This window comes from Alternaria metachromatica (assembly GCF_023757995.1).
Source record: "Alternaria metachromatica strain BMP 0045 chromosome Unknown scaffold_1, whole genome shotgun sequence".
NCBI classification, from domain to species: Eukaryota; Fungi; Ascomycota; class Dothideomycetes; order Pleosporales; family Pleosporaceae; genus Alternaria; species Alternaria metachromatica.
In genome coordinates this window covers 671,291-688,481 of record NW_026055492.1, presented here as the reverse complement: position 1 = coordinate 688,481, position 17,191 = coordinate 671,291, and the positions used below count along the sequence as shown (strand labels likewise).

Genomic DNA, 17,191 nt, shown 5'->3' with positions numbered 1-17,191 from the left:
AACAGAAACCAGAGATGCTGCCATGCGGCGATCTTCCGCGCATTTGCAGAAGACAGGTGCCCCTACAACATCCCTCGGTGCCTTAACAGCAACAGTAGCGCTGTGCAGTCAGAGAATGTTTCAGTGTTCGCAGTTTGTATCTTCAAAGTCAACAGTACTTGACACCAGTCAAGCGTACTGGAGGATGAGGAGGTGTCGATGCCGTCGCTCGACATGCCCATGTGTATCTCCGATCACTTGCGACCGTGGTTGCGCTCCAACCATTTCCTCTTGCACGTCGCGTTGCCGAAATGATACGATCCGCCGTTGTCGGCAATAAACTCTGCGACCTTCTTCCAAGCGACTTTGAGGATCTTTTGCTCAAAGCTTAGCGAGTACGGGTTCTGGAGGTTGCTCTCGATACGATCAAACTCTTGCTGAACGGTCTCATTCAGGAGCTGTAGCTGTCGAGGTGTCAGTCTACTATGACGAGTAAAATTCAAACGGTCGGCTTACATCGATCATTGTCCAGACAGGCTTCCGGACGCGATCCTTTCTCGCCTTGGTCAAGGATCGGTAGCGGCCCCTCAAAGTAGACTCTGCAGGCTTCTCACCGACCATCTTCGACTTGATCTCCTTGTACGTCTCTCCTCTCTTCTTTCCATCGATCAGTAGCTGATCGTTGTGCTCTCGCTGGGCTTGGGCACCAGCACTGCGTGGAACGTGGAACCTGTCCTGGATACGGCTGTGGAGACCGCCATCCGGGCATGAAGTACTCCAGGGCGTCACAGGATACTGCGATGTGTTTGCTTCGTCTGTCGACGATATGCTAGTATTACTGGTTGGGTGACTGGAGCGCACAACGTCGCGGGTCCTGAACGCTAGATTGGAGTTGTTATACGCGAAGTTCTCACCGTACCACGGAGAATGGCCAGCGCTACTAGTCTGAGATCGCGAATAATCTGATCCAGAGTTGTAGTCCTCCCCGAAAGAGGCAATCGGTCTTTGGTCCCTTCGACTAGGATAGCCGCATGGTGCTGTGACCTTGGCCGTGTCCTCGTCCATTCTCGGGAGTCCTGAGTATCCAGTGTCGCCATCTCCGTCGTGTACAAGGAAAGACCTGCAGGGAGGTGAAAGGATGGCGGCGTTGGTGGTAGTCGCTGAAGGTACGCTCCAAGTTCCGCATGGCGAAGATTGGTCTAGCATAGACCCTGGACTGTACGTATTCTCGAAGTCATCGCTGCGGTAACTCTTTGGCGACAGTGATGTGCTCTTGTCCAGGACAGAGCTGTTGGCGGTCATCCCACGAGGCAGCCCATGGAGTTCCGAGGACGGCCAGGGTATTGGGTCGCTAAAGCTCTTCGCGATACTGTTCTGTGTGATGGGCGTAGGGTTGTACGTCAGGACCTGATTCCGGCGGAATTGCGGGTCCGAAATTGGTACGACGTAAGGCTGCGTCTGTTGGATAGCATGGTGCCAGTCGAACGGGGGTGTAGGGACTCCGCTCCAGTGCTGGCCAGATGAATACGCGAGGTTGTTGGAGCTCGGCGTGGCAGGTGCTGCGCCTGTTGACTTGGTGTCCTCCTGCTCGAGCCTCTGCAGTGCATACGGCTGGGTCTGCACATAGTGACTTGCCTTCACAGTTGTCAGTTTCGGTGCCGCGACAGCATAGGCGTCACTTACCATCATTGAATCCGGCATTCCAGTATAGTCGGGGAAGTCGCGAAATTGATCCGCTGAGGTAGGTTCCGGGACGTAGACCAGGCGGGGTTGAAGCTGAGCAAGAGATTGAGGAAGAAGATACTTGCAATCCTGGGGGACTTCTTGAGCGAGAGCCATGACTGCTCTCGCGGCATCCGCCTCTTATGGGTACCCCAAGAGACGCTAATCTTACAATAGTATTGCAAGTCGGCGTGAATGCGCGATTACGCGAGGCCAAAACAGGCGGGATACCACCGCTGTGAAGTGGGCGTGACTGAAGATTGCGGGGTGCTGTCGAGATGTCGAGGCACACGGACACGTTCAGTATTCACAGGAATGACACTCTATCATTCGCTCGACGGACCTGACCGCTTCACGAGATTAGGCGGTGGGGTTGCGGAGTTCGAGCGAGTACAGAGCTCTGCCAAGGTAGGTAGACAACAACGCTAAATCTTGCAATTTCCAGACTTGGTATTGTGAATGGTCGGCCACAAAAGTGGAGGAGACGAGGCTGGCCCTGCTATCTATATGATGCAACAGTGAGCCCACGCAAGGTACCTAATCGATACACATCATCAGTACGCTAGGCCAGAGCGGTTACGTGAAGAAAGGTAGCCTCACCAGAATGTGCCACGAGATCAGAGGGACCAGGAGGAGCCCAAAGATGGAGGCAATGATCGTATGGACACACGCAAACACACTAAGGTCTCTATCGGCGCTCTCTGGGTGGTGGAACGAGTCTCGTGGACAGCGGGGATGGAAAACGCACACGGTGAACTGACGATCCGGATCGTACACCAACAAGACAGAGTGTAAGGATGAAGCCGAAGCCAAATGATGAAACAGGCCCAATCACATATGTTGGGTATGTAGAGGTGAGTGACGATCCGCACAATTATAGTCCAAGACAGCCTTAGAACCTTGACTGAAGCGATGAGACTCACGTTTGAAATACGCCACACCCATGTCTTGCTACACTATGGTACGCGGAGTTAGAGGCCTAAGCTTTCGGGTAGACCCGCCATTTCTTTCAATCAGCAAAGTCTTCCGGAATCCGCGCGGAAGGGTAACGGGTTGTCCGTATAGGCTAGACCGCACTCCATTCGTGCAGACTCATTGGGATGCGAAAAGATTGTCAGAAGCAAGCATAACTCTCATCAAGCAACAGCACTGCCATCCCGCTACTCCGTGATGTTCAACGTGGCTAGCTCAAAGAAGGCAAATACCATTTGCCTGACGGCGGTGTCGGTCTGCGCTCCCCTCGCATGGCGGTTGGCAGACCTATATCGACGAGCTGTCAAGCGTCGAGCTGAAGAAAGATTGCTCGTTTAGTGCTAGCTGAGCTGGCGAAAAAAGTTCTACATCGTCTTGTTTGGCCGGCGTGCAGAAGCGAACGGTTATCTGCATGGCATGGCTTGGCAACAAGCCATTGTGTCTGGCGCACCAGTAGGAGACCAGCTGAGATGTCATGGCGTGCAGAGACGCAGGTACGTATGCAATCTGATGCGACGATGTTCGCTGGGTTGGCAGGAGCCTCGCGTGTACTACATGTGTCGTCGATCATGACGCTCACGTCACACATGCGCTTCGCAATCAGCCCTGGAGTACTCCGGACATCGCAACAATCTATTCCCACGACAAAGACAACGCCGAATCTGCTGAAATTCCCGGTGTCGGCTTGTCGCTGGTGAAGGCGGGGAAGCCTGTGAGTCTTTCCCATCAATACCGACTCAATACCGGCTAGACACTGCACATACTTCGATATACTCACTAATGTGGCTAGTAATAACCCACGCATACAACGATCAACCTCCGAGCTCGCTTGTAATCCCCACGCCACCGGAAGGCTGCAGTCCAGCGACCGCCTGGTACCGTTGCCCGACCGCCATAGCGTGGATCTGGTCAGGCATGCGCATCGCGTGTGCGGTAAATCTTTTCCGGTGGCGCATGATGCTGCCTTGACAGGTCGCGGAGACTTAATCTTGCATATGATTGCATATGTCTGGGGAAGCTTGTACCCGTCTCCGGTGGCTACACTACCACGCTTCGCCGTGAGTGGTACGAAACGGCGACCGTGCAGCGTGCATGCCGCGTGCGAGGACATGATGGTTGAAGGTACGATATGTAGGGTTGTGCGGGACGATTAGGACGTTCGAGCAGAGACACAAGTCTGAGAAATTGAGCAAGAGGTGAAAAGTCTGACATCTTGGAAGACATTTGCACTGACGCGCAGGATTGTCTAGACGCACGTACTGCGTAATCCGCCTTTCACCCCCGCGCCATTTCCAAACAATCCCCCACGCACTGGGATACCTATCAGCCTCCCGAAATCTTCTCGGTCAGATCTTCGCTTTTGCATCAGCCGGCGGCAACAGCTGAACATCCGTCCACGGCAATCCCAAGTATTCCCACATGTAATGGAACCTATATGGCATACCCGTTAGCGCGCCCCACAGCTCTCGAGTGTTCGTTCGCCATGTTTCAACCGTTCGCAGCTCATTCTGTATCCGTTGCGGCATCTCCCCCGTAGCGGGCGCCTTACCGTACATAACTGTACTAGTAAAGGTCCAACCTCGTCGACCCACAACGGAACACACGAGCATACTAAGCAAAAGGCAAGGCCGGGGACACAGATGAGAGAGCACGTACCTATCACTGCCAAAGAATGGTTCTTCTTCCCCTTTCGAGTTGCGCACAAGGAACCATGGGCAGCCAAAGGCACCCCGATCGAGGGCTTCCTTGGTATTATCGTTCAGCTGCTGCTTGTATGGCGGGCTGTTTGCTTTCGCCATGACTTCTCGGGCTTCGTCTTCCTTTAGACGCTGCTTAAGAACTTCCACAAGTACCTCCGGTTTACTGACATCCTTGCCGTTTTCCCACATTGCATGGTAGATGTCACGGAAGATGGCGACGAATTTCTCTCCATGTGCTTCCTTCACGTAGCATAACGCCCGTTGTGGCAGCAATGAGAGGATCGGAAAGAAAGATGGCGTCTGCAGATTAGGAACGCCAAAGTGGTGTTTCGCTCGCGCGCCATCATACTGGCTGTAGTTCGCCTTTGCTGGCAGGGTCCATGGCGGCTTGTTGCCTGCGCTGCAGTGTCAGGACTGATCTGGCATAGCGAGTACCGAGATTCCAGGCACTCCACATGGGAGGGGATGAGGGAGTGTTACCGCTGCCGACATTGATACCCCCTAGAAAGACGGGCACTATACTGTATCAAGTCAGTGATCATACTTGCTCTTGGTGTGAGCGCAGTCTCGTTGGTAGGGTTTCATAGAAGGGAATTCGTCTCGAGCTTTAGGTAATGAAACAACGGGTACTAACTCGATCTCTATATTGTGCGCTTCGAGAGTCTGCTTGTTCCTCTCCAGGTGCAGTAAAGCGTAGTATGAGTATGGAGATACTAGTCCATAATTAGCATGTGATGTCGATCAAGAGGACAGTAAGTACGCACCGCAATCTAGATAGCACGTAATTTTGCCTGCCATATTCGCAATACGTCCAAATGTACGAGATGAGAAATCAAGACCGTACTTGTAAAGATGCTGGCCTTGTCTTATGCGCGTCGTCGTTGGATCGGCGCACTGCCCAGGTGTCTTGGCTGCCGAGGTCTAGCAGGGCCGGACTCTATCACTAATCGCAACCACACCTCCGCCTTTCAGACCGCGAATGATGCGGATACCCCGGATTCTCGCCGCCCAGCTTATGCGTACCGCAGATGCAGCGCCATACGCATTGACCGAGGTTATAGAATGAATGCTCGTTGCAATGTCATGTCTGCATGCGTTCCGTAGGCGCCTCTTGCTGTGAGCAGCAAGCAACAATTCCCCCGGCGCGACGTAACCTACAACCCTACGCAATACGCTCTCTCCACCATGCCAATGTCCAACAAACAAGTCGCACTCGTCGTCGGCGCTTCACGAGGCATCGGTCGACAAATCGCCATCGACCTAGCAAAAGACGGCTACGCAGGTGGACATAGCAACCACCTCCTCCGTCCAAGAGCCAAAGCACTGACAACAACGCAGTCGTCGTAGCCGCCAAATCCACCTCCGACGCCTCGAAATGCTCTCCCTTCCCACCCGACCCAAACTCGCCGGCGTCCACCATCTCCACCGTGACCCGCGAGATCCACGAGTCAGGCGGCGAAGCCACAGCCATAAGCGTCGATACACGAGACTATATCAGTATAGAGCGCATGGTAGCCGAGACAATAGCCAAGTACGGCCGTCTGGACGTACTTGTGTACAACAGCGGCGCGATATGGTGGGCAAGCGTAGCCAAGACCCCGATGAAACGGTTCCAGCTCATGCAGCGCGTGAACGTCGAGGGTCTGTATGGCGTCGTACAAGCCTGTCTTCTGCACTTTGAACAAAGTGATGGGGCGTGGAGGGGTAGGATTATCATTGTTAGTCCGCCGATCTACTCGCGCTTCTTCCGCGGGAAGACCGCGTATGCGATGGGCAAGGTGGGTATGTCTGTTCTTACAAAGGGGCTAGCCATAGACTTCCAACGCGAAGGAAAGAGCGAGATGGCAGTTACAAGCATTTGGCCTGCGACGGCGGTCCAGAGTGCTGCGACGCAGAATATGGCCCAGGAAGATGCCAAGGATCTTAGGACTGCCAATGTCTTCTCCGACGCGGTGTTGCAGATGATCAAGGCGCCCGTGGAAGAGGTTAATGGGGAGTTATTGCTTGATGAGGATTTCTTGCGGATGAAGGGGGTTAGCGATTTTGAGAAGTACAATTTGGTAGAAGGGAGTAGACCGAGGAGGATTATGCCTGCGGATTTTCCCGATTTGAGAGTCAAGGAGCAGGATGATGAGGGGAGGAGGGTTGATAGTACGAAGCTTAGGGCTTCCAGATTATGAGGTACAAGCTATCGCCTTTGCACACTCCTTCATTGCTATCCAAGCGAACAGATTCGCTGCTTGAGATCGTCCTCGATGTCGACACGAATTCACACAGCGCCCGCAAGGCCTACTGAGGCCCCGGCCCTGCCCAATTTCGTACAGGCGTCCGGTCGCTCTCCGTGTAGAAGAGACCATCGTTTATACCATCCCAGTAATCCGCCCTCGGACCACCGTAGGATTCCCTGGATGGACGCACCGAAAGCGGTTCGGCCGTGCTGCACTCAGCATTATACCACGGACTATCTCGATCATCCAGCCTGTGGCCCTGGTTAGTAGATTACTTTCTAATGACTGCTTCCTTACTCACCTGTTATGTCGTTTGATGTTTCGAGCTACTGCCCTGCCAATCCAGTACGCGTGGGACGGATTTGGGTGCTCTCTTCCGTCGCGATCACGCTGGTACCTACCAGGATTTCGCTTTTCCATTACAAGCATGCTTGTGTGGAATCCCCGATAGTAGCAGTCATCTCGCACAGGCTGTGCTACTGTGCTTCCTTCAACCCTGCCCGCGGTGTGTCCTTCAGATCGACCAGTCTCACGGCCCTCGTTTTTTCCAGTCTCATATCCATCTCTAGAGCCTTCAGACCTGCCCATAGCATATCCCTCACATCGACCAGTCCCATGGCCTTCGATTCTACCAGCATCACGACCGCTGGCCGAGCCCGCCTCGTGCGCCGCTCGCTCCCGCTCTTCTAGAACCTGCAACGCCTCCGCCATACCTTCTGTATGGCCCTCGCTCTTTGCTTCCGCACATGCAGCTCGGTGCACTGGCTCCAGTTGATTTTCGACTTCGATGGTTGCCAGGCTTCTCGCTTCAGCCCTAAGTGCAGGTATGATCTGCTCCTCTTTCGCCTGCAACCAGAGCTGTTGTACAACTTCAAGGTCGGTGCCTTCGAGATTCCTAGCACGTCCATCTCGCCATTGGCTTTGTTCAAGAGAAAAGGCTTGTCGATCATTCTCCAGGGACTCCTTTGCCATATTCAGTCTGGACTCTGTGTCTGTGACTACGCCTTCGCGTGCTTCAAGCATAGCTTCCTGCTCTTTGATCTCCTGGTTCTGTTTGTCTTGCTTACTCCTCAAACGTTCGTCGAGCTGAACAAGCTTGATACTCTGCTGGCAGAATGTCTTCTCCCACCTCGAGAAAGCCTGCTCGGCACGATTCTTCCCTGCCACCAAGTTTCTCATATCACGCATAGCCTTATCCGTTTTGTCGCCCAAAGCCCAAACAGCATCGTAGAGATCTGAGTCTGGTCCGTTGTTATGTGGAATCCATCTCGGCCTTGATCCACGTTCCTTGGCTTCTTCTTCTTGTCGCGCCAGATTGGCCTCTCTTTCAGATATTGCCTCGTCTTTGACCTGAAGCTGCGTCGCCTGCATCCTTCGCGCTTCTCTGAGTTCTTCTCTTTCTTTGTCGATCTTCAGAGTCATCTCTGCAAGTTTCTCTTCTGCCGCTACGCGTTTCTCATCGGCGTCGATCTTTTCGATTGATAGTTCCTCGGCGCGTCTCTCGAGCCATTCATCGCGGGTCACAAATGGCAACAGTACCGGAAAGAAATCCAGTACATCGCGGCTGGGGCGGGGAGGAGCAACGGCCGTAAGAGGGATTGCGGTGTCTGAAATAGGTCAGTAAAGTGTGCTCATAGCCCGTCGGGAGAATGGCAATCGTGGCGACTTACTAGGGCTTGCTGTTATAACACCACCGGTATCTGTAAGTGTCCTTTCAGGACCATTTGCCTGTGAAGAACCCAGGCTGGATACCTCGGAATTGGGCGCAGACATAGCGCACTCTCACTCGTATCTCGACGGTCGATGTAAAGTATGAAGACGTAGATGAACAAACACAGACGCTCACTATACCGTCTAGTTAGGCGATGTAGTTACCTGGAGAGGTTGATGCATGGGGCGAGGGAACGGACGAGCCAACATTTGGACGCGAAAAAGTGAGACTCTGCGACGCAACAAAAGAGGAAGGAGCAATGCTTGGCGCGCAAAAGAGCGCGCAAGAAACGCGTCGAATGCGGACCAACAGGGTCGCGTAAGCTGGGAGAAGCTATGAGGCGCCTTCCAAACAGCAACCGAGTTCTTTGTTTCTAGTTCATAGAGACACATGTCGTTCATAAGCACTCACCTCCAGGGCTTCGATTTGTGCCAATATGCACGTGACCTGTCCAGTCCATCGCGAGTACACCGGTACTGACGTGTGCAGATAGCCGCCCTATTGTGGATGCACCGAGCTCTTCATAACTAGAAAGAATGACAGTACTTTTAAGAAAATTCTGTCTGACGATGACACATGCGAATGAAACTACATTAAGGAGAAATTTGACAAGAAAATGGTCACTACATTCGGAGAAGGAAACGAACCAAGACAAGAGACGTGACGAAAGAGGAAAAGAGGAGAATCTCAGAAACAGAAAACTCGAGGTTTATGCATTAGCTCACCCATCTCTCCAGTTCATTCAATCCATTAGACGCTCAACCCCGATATTACTCCATCATGACGTACGGAGACTGCCTACCCTACCACCAAGTCCTCCTTCCATCATCCTTCAATCCAGCCCTATGCGAATGCCCGATAAACACCATGCTTGCTTGAAAGAGATTAAATCGCAAAACAAAAAAAGACAGTTCTACTAGTACAGGGAGCGGTCGTAGATGCAAGAATCAGCCATAGAGGGCTGGGGACGCTCGATTGAGATCTTGTAGAAGGGTATAAACGCAGGGGACCTGGTATGTAATGCTCGCTGTAACATGTATGCCGAAACGATATATGCGTGTGCGGAATTCGAGGTGGTGTGAAGACATTCTGCAACACCGCGGTTCGAAAACAGTATGGTTTCAAAGCTCAAGCGCCTTTAGGATATTTCTGACGACGAGGTTAGAGGGCGTGTGGTATCTATCCTTCTAATAGAGGCGTCCTCGGCTGGCCTGGCTTGCTCTGCTGGGCGACGTCCGGCTCCTCTCATCTTCCTCGGGAACGTCACTCAGTCTTGTTGGATGGTGATGTCTCATGCCTACCCACTCGTCGCCGTAGCCATCACCACTGTAGTCGGGTGCACCGCCAGCGGTAGGGTGACCCTGGCGTGACGATCCCGCGCTCGAACTCGTGGCGTAGGCACCTGAAGAGGTGGCAGTTGTGCCGTAGTGTTGCAGATGCTCAAGCTCGCGTCGACGTGCATCTTCTACATCGTACTCATCCGATACTGGAGACTGAAGCGATCGGAACGGGATGCGACGACCCGAATCATCGCGAATGAAGTTGCCTCTCTCGTCCAGAGCGTACTCGATGTCGCCTTCAGACTCCTCCGCCTGAGACGTGACGTATGACTGCTCGTCCTCTGGCAGACCAGACTCAGACTCTTGATGTAAATATGAACCTGGCTGCTGGTAGAACGCCTCAGGCTGAGACATGGCCGGTTGTGCAGGAGCTTGCTGTGCCTGAGACGTGTAGTATGGATACTGTAATGGAGCAGGGGCTAGTGACTCGTCCGCGACTGAAGAACCACCAGGTCGAGAGGAGGCGGCGGATGCTGCACCTGATGGGACGTAGGTTCCTTGAGCCACGTGTGCGGGGGGTTCGGGCTCGCGGTGCGCATGGCGAGCGCCTTCCGTGAAGGGATCGGTGTCAGTTGGAGACTGACCTTCCTCATACGAGTAGTGCTGTTCTATACCCGAGCCACTGCTCTGAGCACCGGCGTATGTGTCGTCCCCATGTCCCCTCCCTTGACGCCCCATGTTCTGCGCCATTGGTACCACCTGCACTCCGCCGACCAAAGTAGGCTGCCCTTCTCTGAGTGAGAACGTGCGATCACGTTCCTCTTGCTCTCGTCTTCCAAGCTCCTCCCATGCTCGGCGTGCTTCCTCTTTCGAGATTTGAAGCTCACGCTTCATCTCCGACACCGCTCGTTCGGCGTTCTTCTTCTCGGTGGCCATGCGTTCCATGTTTGCCTCAGCCTCAAGTCGAGCCTCCTGCTCCGTGTTGATTTGTTCCGTCAGTTGAGCCTCGCGCTCTTGAGCTCGTTCCTGATCCTGGCGATGCTCGTAGAACCATCTCTGGAACTTGCGCTCGGAAGATGCGCGTAGGCGCTGCAGCTCAACAACAGCATGGAAAAGGTTGGCACCAGCTGCAGACAGGTCGGTGATCTGGCGCGACATTTGCTGGGCCAGCGGCTCCCTGCGAACTTCATCGGTATTCTGCTCAAGCCGCCGTATCCAGTAGGAGGTAAGACCTTCCCAATGCGAGGATAGTGTTTCCCAGCGCTCAAATGCATGTGGAAAGTTGGATGTGGTTGACTCGCGAACCTGTCCGGAGGACGAGCCTGGCGGAGGTGGTGGGCGTGCTGCAGCGGTGGAAGGGCCTGCTTGCGATGAAGCAGCCGTGGCACCAGACGGTCTCCGCGCATGCCCTGAGCCAGCTGGCCGTCTGCCTTGTTCCGCCGTCGTTGGTAGGCCTAGATTTGCCTGAGCGGGTCGAGACTGCTGCTGCTGTGCTTGCGAGGCTGCCCGGGGTCTGGATTGCGATGCGCCGGTAGTGGTCTCCTGCGCTTCGCTCATGGTGTTTTGTGATGGGATCGGCCTCTCTGGCTGACGAGGCACTCCACCCGATGATGTTGGGTATTGTACATACTGGTCGCCAGATCTCAGAGCTGCCGATTGGGGCTGCCTCTGGGTCCCGGGCTCCGTTGTTGGTGCTCCAGCTACACCAGAAACAGCTTGAGCTCTTCTTTCTGCGCTAGCTCTCCTGCGTTCCTCTTCAGCGGCCTTCCTTTGTTCCTCCACTTCAGCCCGTTGCCGTCTGGCGTTCATGATCTGCGTTGGCGTGCGTATGTTGGACCTGTCAACGGGCACAGGACCGCCTGTTGTGCGCGCGCCGCCATTGGCAGCGCGGCCACTTGTTAGATCGGACATGAGGGCGTTCTCTTCGACCAGATCCGGGGTGAAGGGATGTGGAAGTCGAAGTCCCTCTTCGAGCACAAAACGTATTGCCGAGGCAGTACGTTGACTGACGCGAAGGGCGGGGTGAGGCTCGGCGTAGGAGGTTGAGCGAGGGCGAGGTGTCTCGAAGCGAACGCGCTGCTGCTGCTGGCTCGGATCGACAGATCTCGCGCGCTCGAAGTTGGGCGTGCGGCGAAGACTGTTTGCGACGCTGCCAGTCGAGCTCGATGCTCTCGAGCGATTGTGCTGCGTGCGATAGAAGGCTTCGGCTTGCTCCTGGCGTAGCTGGAGGGAGGTTCGGTATTCGAACAGTGGCGCTGGGCCGTGGCGGTCGTGGTCTCGTGAAGATGGTTGTTGGAAGGGTAATATGTTGGCGAGCTCAGATGGGTCGCTGGACGTCACCGCGAAGTCAGGGACTCTCACTCAGGCCCAATTGCCCTTGCGCCGTCGAGGGGCACCCGCCGGGTTGGAGAAGACACCCAGCGGCTGGATCTCTTGGGATTGGGTAAGCAACGCGCGACGGCTTGCTTATATCGAGAGGCACGAAAGCTGGCTGGAGAGGGTAATGTTAGAGACAGAGACTGCGGGAGGGCTAGCAGAGGAGCCATTGCTGCGGTGCGCCCTAGCAATTCCGCGCGCGAGGTAGGGTGGTTGGGAGGAGGTGAAGGGCTGGGAGGTGGCTGGGACGCTTCGTGAAATCAACTTACACCTCTCACCGACAGTCCATGAAACAGCCAATGTACGTGTCTGGATGCGCGATTGGTGACTATGTATGCGCTGCGCTGCGCTGTGCTGTCGTCGTGGTGCTGGTGGTTGTCCAATGCCTCGAGTTCTGCTGGCAGTGCCGAAGCAGACGTCACCGGACGAAAAGCTGGCCCTCAGCCCCAGCGCTCGGAAGCGCGGCGCCTGCTGCAACGCGCGGGTGGGTAGAAAAGAGTGACGGAAGAGACAGAGGGTATCGTCTGGATATGCATTGAAGTCGCGCGGCTGAGCAATCGCGGACCTGTGGTAGCGCTTTGAGCGCGAGCGGAGCTTCACCCGGGAAGCAAATACGCCAAACGCTGATATTTGCTGATGTGGAGTCGCACTGACCGACGTGCAGCGAGATGCATGCAAGCGACTGCACTGGGACGAGGATAGCGGACGTCGAGTTGGTGACGGCTACGATCGATTGCCAGCGTGCCAGCTCATCGTGCTTGTTCTGCTAAACCTGGCATGGGGCCAAGGTACAGCGCGAGCCGGAAAGCGGAAAGCCCATCGCCGTCATGACCGGCCGAACGAAGCAAGGCATTAGAAGCCAGCAGTCCAAGATTACAAAGAAGTCATGTAGATGATAGCTGGAGATTTATTTGGCTCACGGCCTCTCTCATGCTCGTGGTCGCGGTTACCTCATCGCACCTGCCCACCCGCATGCGCCTGCCAATCAGCCGAGTTGTGAGGAAGGAGCGGCCCGTCTCCAGCGGGTCAAATCGTCACAGCATCTGGCCACGAGCGTCGTGCCTCTTCAACCTGACAACAAGCCGCCTTCTCCAAAGGCCCGCGTCGCAACGACCAGCTGATGATGAAGTCGTTCGGTGTCTTGCACAGCCAACAAACATTCCATTATGTCCACCCCTGGAACCCGCATACACGACATGCAACTCCCAGCCTCGCCTATGCGTTAGACCCATGATCCTGCAGCAACGGAAGAACAAGGAAACATACTGCAGACGTAACGTTCACTAGACCCACAGAACAGCTGTCATCGTCAGACGTCGCCCGTCCCATTTGCGATGAAAAGAGGACGGCACACTTTGCGCACACCGCCTCACAACCTGAATCGCAAGCACATCGGACCGAGGCAGCAATCGGAGAGCTGTAGCACTTGCAAAGACGCCGAGATGTCAGCAACGACGGAGAAGCATCGACACAGCCAGGTTACGGGATGTGTTTTTTATTCGTGTAGATCCTAGGAAAGGGCCAGACTCTGGAGTGAGACCTAGCTACAAGGTTATTCCCAAAAACCCTTTCCCAAGGCTTCCAAGCGCCAAAAGCTCCGCAGGCGCGTCGTGGTATCGTAGTTCATCCTCCGCTCCGTCATTGCCCAAGTCCGAATTGTCAATCGTTTGTCGTTCGTCATCCGCCGTCACCCGTCCGCCATCCATCTGTCGGTTCCTATGAAAGTTAAGCAAGGGTCTTTGGGTAGGACACATTCGCTGCTGCCAGCAAGTGCCATCCATGTCTCCTCACTCCCTTTGGTCAGCTGCATGATAAAGATAATGTCGAAACACCAAAAGCAAGCAGGACGCTGAGCAAAACCGGACCAAATTCAAGGAGCAGCGCCAGAACCAGAACCAGACAACCAATCCCAAGATCTTCTTACCTTGTGCTTGAAGCTACCGTTCTTGACGGCTGTCGCAGCTTTTACCGAGGATTCGTCGATGTCTGCTGGCAGGATTTGGTCGAAGCTGCTATCATTGGAAACGATAGAGTCTTCGGAGGTCGCGCTGTCGACAAGTACCAGGCTCGCGCCTGTCGAAGAGGTTTCGCCAGAAAACGTGTCTCCGTCTGCGGCAGGGCTTCCGGTCGTCGCGAGAGTGACAGGTGTCTCGCTATCAGTCACTGGGACATGAGGGAGACTTGCCGAAGACACGGTCTCTTGCGGTTGCAAATGGGAGGTGACAGCACTGCCTGGTGACAATGGTGACTGCGCTGAGAAGTAGCCGTCTTCTTTGGCTGCGCCATCCAAGGCCTCGCCTAGGTCCTTCATCTGGAGAGACTCCTTTGTTAGCGGTATCGGGTCGCCACGATCATCAAACACTCCAGTCCAGTTAGGCCATTGGATCAGGCAATGGTTGTTGACGACCTTGCCCTCTCTGTTGTATGGATTGCGGGAAGTCTTTGGGGCTCGTAGGCCACTATCCACGCAATCTTTACCGCAGGTCAACAACGCGATACGAGAGAGCTCTTGTTCGAACGGAAGGTAGTCGACGACGAAGCCGTTGAGTTTGAGGCACCTAATAAACAAGTCAGTCTCATACCACTGGTTGCTGAGTTGCGCCGCGTATACATCTGGGATGTATCTCGGTATTTGGGGCTTCGTTTGGCTCATGACCACCAGGATTCTCGAGATCATTCCACTTACCATAACGGAAACGGGTTGGCCTCTTCCAATCCAGCCGCAATACGTCCCTTGCGCATGCTGAAGTCATCAAGATACTCGCCGGTGCCGAAAGAGTAGTGTAATACTCCCTTTCCGTCTATGCCCCTGCAATGTGTTAGCGACAGTACTGTATGGAACTCCGGATGCGCTCCTGTGCATGGGGACTCACTTGTACTCCTTTTCTTTTGAATCTATCTTCGGAACGGTCAAGCCACGGACGTCTTCAGCCTTGTGCCAGTGCTCTTTCCGCACGATCGGAGGCGCCGCCATGTCGAGGTCCAGCACGCGCATACCGGTCTTGGACGTATTGCGGAAGACAGCCTCCCAGTAGATGGACTGGAGTGAGTCATGCATACGGAACAGTCGAAGCTCCTCGAGCTCAGTCTGCTGGACAAGCGGCTTCATCTCTGCTGGGCTGATGTATGATTTGTACTCGTTCTCACCATCTTGCTGAAGGCGGACAGGCTGACCGAGGTCGAGGACAAGCTTCGTAAGCGAGTTGGACAACTTCGTCCAGATGACAGCCATGAAGGGTAGGTCTGAGATCCAGCTAGAGCCTGTTAGCCAGTAGGCCTGCTGCGAGAAGAGGATGTACGTACGTCAACTCTTTGAGCGCAGGCATCTGTTCAACGAGCTTCGCGATTTGCTCGCCTGCATCGTGCCAGTTCTGCTCGGACTTGGTGGACCAGTGCGGCTGTGATGAAGTTAGCTTCATCGCTGCCACCATTACCGACTCCTCTTACCTCGTTCGCATAACGCTTTTGCTCCTCGGGCGCACTGGCTTGTTCGCTATCTTTCTTCGCTCGAGCCGACTTCCAATCGCCGATGACATAGAGTTTGGTGACTGGAACAAGGCGATCATAGACGTTGATTAGGTAGTCGTCTACCTGCTCGTTCACGTGCTTTAAGGAAGAAGTAACGTCGCCATTCTGGTCGCGACCGACATTGAGTACGTAGCAGGAGTCGTCAGCGCGGTCAGCCGCAAGCGTTGTCTCGAGGACGTAGGGACCTAGGTTGTCCTTGAGTTCGGCCATGGTCGCGATGCGCGGATGTATGGTTGTTGATTGTTGGTAGTAGGTGTAAGTGGTCGAATGCAGGTGCGTGGGGAATTTTGTTACGACCGGTCTCGAGATTGTTGCGGTCCTAGTCGAAGGTGACGCGAGATTGGGGTCGAGCAGCTCTGATAGGGCTGATAAGAGTGTTTGCTATATAAATAGGAAGGCGCTCACGGTGAAGGTGCGACACAAACGATGACGTGAATGCGTCTTCGTCCGTTTGCAGGACGTGCTCAGTGGTCGCCGCAGCATGGTTGGAGCACGTGAATAGAACATGGTGAAATTGGGAATCCTGGTCGCTTGATTGGCCGGACTGCGACACTGCGCTACTATGGGAAGGTGCCCAAGTACAGAGTCGGAAATTGCGGTGGGTGACCGAGCGCAACTTCTAGAGGAGAATGAGACGGCTCTTTATACACGCAGGTGAATGACTTAATGACAAGTGCACATGCGCACCATGCGACAACACATGATCAGATATCAGTGTCATGTGCAGTAATATTATTGCTCAAAACAACTCTCGTATGGTCCAATACACATCCAGTAACCTACCTAGCTTGTTGCTTTGTCTATTATCTTCACCGTTATGTCTATACAGAACGACACCAAAAATTGAAGAGTCCAACTCCGCTCGATTGAACTGCATCTTGAGGTTCTCAATATCGGATCATGTATGCGTAGCGAAAAGTTTGGCACAGTGTCAAGTAAGAACTCTCATCTTTCTCATGTCATTTTGGCCATACTAGCGACGACTTGGACCGCGATTGAGGCATGTCTGCCGTAGCGATCAGGGCATCTCAAAGGAACAGACGTCTACAGCTCGCTTACTATCATTCTCTGTGCGATAGTAAAGAATGCGTTGGGTTATTCAGTGACAAACCTTCGACTATAACGCATTGTTTAGATCTAGTGAGATATCGCTGCGGATAGCTTCAGTATCGTATCATTCAGATGTCGCACAACGGGGGCAAGTCTCTTAAACAGCTAGTCTATCATCACCCGTCCTCACAATCGACATGCTACACTATGCACGTGCTTCATACTATCGAGAACGGTTAGTTCATACATTTTTGCGCCCAGAAGTCACCGCATGTCTTCATTCCTTTTGTTTTGAACATCCACACTCTTAAGCTTTTTTTACAGGAGAGAGTACCTAGGTAGCCGTCGGAATCACTCGTGTCAGAGAAACGAAAGTTACCCACTACTGCCGTATCGCAGTACGTGTATCTTGGCATGGCATCCTCGAAGGAGTTGTTAATGTGTGTTAGAGCTGTTCACTATCTAGGTAGTTGTGGAAGGAAGTGTCTATCATGAGACACCTCAACTCGATACAACACCACTTCTTTGCCTTCTCCCGTTTACATTGATCATACATTGACCAAGCCAGGTAATAAAGTTCAACAGACCTGACTCGCTCAGTACACTGTAAGTCAATCCCAAGTTTAGCTGCATATAACGACGACG

At 53.9% G+C, this 17,191-nt stretch overlaps 6 protein-coding genes across 6 annotated transcripts; 1 reads left to right on the top strand and 5 right to left on the bottom strand.

Moving 5' to 3' along the window:
* Positions 1-233: 233 nt before the first annotated feature.
* Positions 234-1,680, bottom strand: J4E83_000225 (uncharacterized protein; the record flags this gene model as incomplete). The annotated part of the gene is made up of 3 exons (XM_049327188.1): positions 234-443; positions 496-1,614; positions 1,663-1,680. 3 exons carry the CDS (start codon positions 1,678-1,680, stop codon positions 234-236), a joined length of 1,347 nt encoding a protein of 448 aa, XP_049193333.1.
* Positions 1,681-4,019: 2,339 nt separating this feature from the next.
* On the bottom strand, positions 4,020-4,562 carry J4E83_000224 (uncharacterized protein; the record flags this gene model as incomplete). Its single annotated transcript, XM_049327187.1, has 2 exons — positions 4,020-4,104; positions 4,330-4,562. The coding sequence occupies 2 exons, from the start codon at positions 4,560-4,562 to the stop codon at positions 4,020-4,022; spliced, it is 318 nt and encodes a 105-aa protein (XP_049193332.1).
* A 996-nt stretch (positions 4,563-5,558) lies between these two features.
* J4E83_000223 (uncharacterized protein) lies at positions 5,559-6,553 on the top strand (the record flags this gene model as incomplete). Its single annotated transcript, XM_049327186.1, has 2 exons — positions 5,559-5,655; positions 5,712-6,553. 2 exons carry the CDS (start codon positions 5,559-5,561, stop codon positions 6,551-6,553), a joined length of 939 nt encoding a protein of 312 aa, XP_049193331.1.
* Positions 6,554-6,898: 345 nt separating this feature from the next.
* On the bottom strand, positions 6,899-8,704 carry J4E83_000222 (uncharacterized protein; the record flags this gene model as incomplete). The annotated part of the gene is made up of 2 exons (XM_049327185.1): positions 6,899-8,208; positions 8,701-8,704. 2 exons carry the CDS (start codon positions 8,702-8,704, stop codon positions 6,899-6,901), a joined length of 1,314 nt encoding a protein of 437 aa, XP_049193330.1.
* Positions 8,705-9,499: 795 nt separating this feature from the next.
* On the bottom strand, positions 9,500-12,138 carry J4E83_000221 (uncharacterized protein; the record flags this gene model as incomplete). Its single annotated transcript, XM_049327184.1, has 2 exons — positions 9,500-11,921; positions 12,107-12,138. The coding sequence occupies 2 exons, from the start codon at positions 12,136-12,138 to the stop codon at positions 9,500-9,502; spliced, it is 2,454 nt and encodes an 817-aa protein (XP_049193329.1).
* Positions 12,139-13,838: 1,700 nt separating this feature from the next.
* On the bottom strand, positions 13,839-15,706 carry J4E83_000220 (uncharacterized protein; the record flags this gene model as incomplete). Its single annotated transcript, XM_049327183.1, has 5 exons — positions 13,839-14,526; positions 14,655-14,777; positions 14,842-15,222; positions 15,272-15,366; positions 15,416-15,706. The coding sequence occupies 5 exons, from the start codon at positions 15,704-15,706 to the stop codon at positions 13,839-13,841; spliced, it is 1,578 nt and encodes a 525-aa protein (XP_049193328.1).
* Between the last annotated feature and the right edge of the window lie 1,485 nt (positions 15,707-17,191).